Genomic DNA, 2,810 nt, shown 5'->3' with positions numbered 1-2,810 from the left:
CTAGATAGGTATGATGAAGAGAATGTCTCACAAGAGCATCAAGAGATTTACGTGAACTAGGACTTGTTTTTCCTGTAAAATGAAATAACTATACCCTTGGATAATTATAAGGTTTTTCTACAATGAGAGTATCATTTTTTTTTAATTCTCAAACTATACCAATTATAATTTATCTTGTATGTTTTGTTGAGAATATTTATGTAACCTTTTATATAAATAAAAATTTGATACATTTTGGTGATAACCACCAAGGCCTTCCATCATTTTTCTGCGTAGCTCTTTTGTCGGTCCCTATATGCCTTTAGTCATTCCCAAATTTGTACGATCTTCCCAGTTTGTCTCCCTAATGATCTCGGGTCTTGCCCTTTTGCCAACTGTGTGTCTCCCACCTCTGCCCAACACAAAGGGGATCAACATTTGCTTCCATATAGAGCCTCAAAAGAGTGACCTTGATGCTAATGTGATAGCTGTTGTTGTATAAGAACTTGATGAGTGACAAATGGGTATCCCATGCCTTTTCGAAGTCTATCACACAGGATCGTAGCATATCCTCCTGTGTCTGGATGGTCCTCTCACTTTCCCCCTCAGTTTGAGGATGGTAAGCTATACTTATATCAAGTTGGGTTCCCAATGATTTCTATAATGAGTTCCAGAACCGGAAGGTGAATCTATTATCTCTAAGGGAAATAATAGAAATTCGTACACCATGCAGTCGCACTATTTCTTTAATGTATGTCCTTGAAAGCTTCTCCTTTTTGTCATTTTCCTTTGTTGGTAGGAAGTGTGCGAATTTGGTTAACCTATCAACGATTACCCAAATGGTGTGAACTCCATTCTTCGTCTTGGTCAATTTGGTGATGAAATCCATGGTTATTTGCTCCCACTTCCACTCAGGCATGTCTGGTTGCTGTAGTAAACCTGAGGGATTTTGATATTGGACCTTAACCTTGGGACAAGTCAGACCCTTTCCCTCATAGGTTGCGATCTCGACTTTCATGTTTGGCCACTAATAAAGCTTCCTGAGATCCTGATACATCTTGTTGGAACCCGGATGAAAGGAGTATTTTGTCTTGTGGGCTTCATTCATGACAACGTGTCTACACCCACCAAACTTCGGTGTCCAGATTCGGTCCATGAGGTAGTATGCTCAGTCATCCTTGACTGTAAGGTTCTTATCCATCCCTCACAAGGCTTCACCTATGACATTTTCAGGTTTTAAGGATTCCTGTTGAGCCTCTTTGATTTGCGAAGATAGGTGCTAATGGATGGTCATGGTTAGTGACTTTACTCGATGACCCGAGTATTCTTTATGGCTCAGGGCACCTGCTACTACGTTGGTCTTGCCCAGATGATAATGAATTTCACACTCATAGTCGTTCAATAGCTCTAGCCATCGCCTTTGCCTCATGTTGAGCTCCTTTTGGTTTAAAATGTGTTGTAGGCTCTTCTGATCCGTGTAAATGGAGCATTTTGTTCCATAAAGGTAGTGCCTCTAGATATTTAGAGCGAACACTACTTTTCCCAGCTCAAGATCATGTGTGGTGTAGTTCACCTCGTGGTTCTTTAGTTGTCTTGATGTGTAGGCTATGACCTTTCCTCGCTACATGAGTACGCAACATCATCCATGATTGTATACGTCACAATAGACCACGAAATCTTCGATACCTTCTAGGAAAGACCAGACCGGGGCGCTGGATAAAGCATGTTTCAAGGTTTGGAAAGCAACCTCTTGTTTCCTCTCCCAGGTGAAGGTTACACCCTTCTGGGTTAGGGCGATGAATGGCTTAGCGATTTTGGAGAAATTCTGTGTGAACCTCCCACAGTAACCCACGAGGCCTAAGAATAGCTTGATATCCATTGGGGTACTTGGTGTTGCCCAACCTTCAGTTGCCTTGATTTTGGAAGAGTCGATGTGTTTTCCTTCTTCACTCACTGCTTGAACTAAGGAATCCACTTTTCGGATCCAGAATTTGCATTTGGAGAGCTTTTCATATAGCTTCTCTACCCTTAATGTTTCCAATACTTGCCACGGGTGTTGACTATGTTCTTCCATACTTCATGTGTAGACTAGTATGTCATTAATAAATACTATCATGAATTTGTCTAGGTAGATCAACACACTCTGTTCATTAAGTCTATAAATGTCACAGACACATTTGTTAGACCAAAGGGCATTACTACGAATTCATAGTAACCGTAGTGGGCTCGGAATGCGGTCTTGGGGACGTCTTCCTCCCGGACCCGTAATTGGTGATACCGGGATCAAAGATCTATCTTTGAGAAGTAACATGATCCTTGTAGCTGATTGAATAGGTTGTCGATCCGGGGAAGGGGGTATCGGTTTTTTACAGTGAGTTTATTTAGTTATCGTTAATCAATGCACATGCAAAATGTTCCATCGTTCTTCTTTACGAATAAGACCGGAGCTCTCTAGGGCGAGAAGGTTGGCTTTGTGAACCCCTTGTACAGTGATTCACTTTGTTGACTAAGAAGTTCTTGCATCTCCAAAGAAGTTCTTGCATCTTTGTGAAGATTCGTACCGGATTTGTCACCATATATGAACAAGGTTTATAAGACATCCGAGTAGTTACTTACTTACAAGACATTGGAGTAGTATCACATGATAAAATATTTAAGGTTCGAGTGTTGAGGATGTGGAAATTTATACCCAAAATTAGAAAGAAGTGTTATCGATTGAACTAATTATTATGGATGAAATGGTTATGTACAACGTTTATTATTTACATTTACATAGACAATATTATTTGAGAACATGGTATTTTTTAAAAGGCAAAAAAATCGAAGCTCAT

At 40.2% G+C, this 2,810-nt stretch overlaps 1 protein-coding gene across 1 annotated transcript; it reads right to left on the bottom strand.

The window, feature by feature from the left end:
- Positions 1–1,618: 1,618 nt before the first annotated feature.
- On the bottom strand, positions 1,619–2,053 carry LOC128128008 (uncharacterized mitochondrial protein AtMg00860-like). The gene has a single exon (XM_052766763.1). The coding sequence runs from the start codon at positions 2,051–2,053 to the stop codon at positions 1,619–1,621; it is 435 nt and encodes a 144-aa protein (XP_052622723.1).
- Positions 2,054–2,810: the final 757 nt, after the last annotated feature.

The sequence above is a fragment of the Lactuca sativa genome, chromosome 1, assembly GCF_002870075.4.
Source record: "Lactuca sativa cultivar Salinas chromosome 1, Lsat_Salinas_v11, whole genome shotgun sequence".
NCBI lineage: Eukaryota > Viridiplantae > Streptophyta > Magnoliopsida > Asterales > Asteraceae > Lactuca > Lactuca sativa.
This window is presented reverse-complemented; position numbering and strand designations above follow the sequence as displayed.

Excerpts from the sequence above, each read along its gene's own strand:
- LOC128128008 (XM_052766763.1), bottom strand. The coding sequence starts at position 2,053 with ATGGAAGAACATAGTCAACACCCGTGGCAAGTATTGGAAACATTAAGG.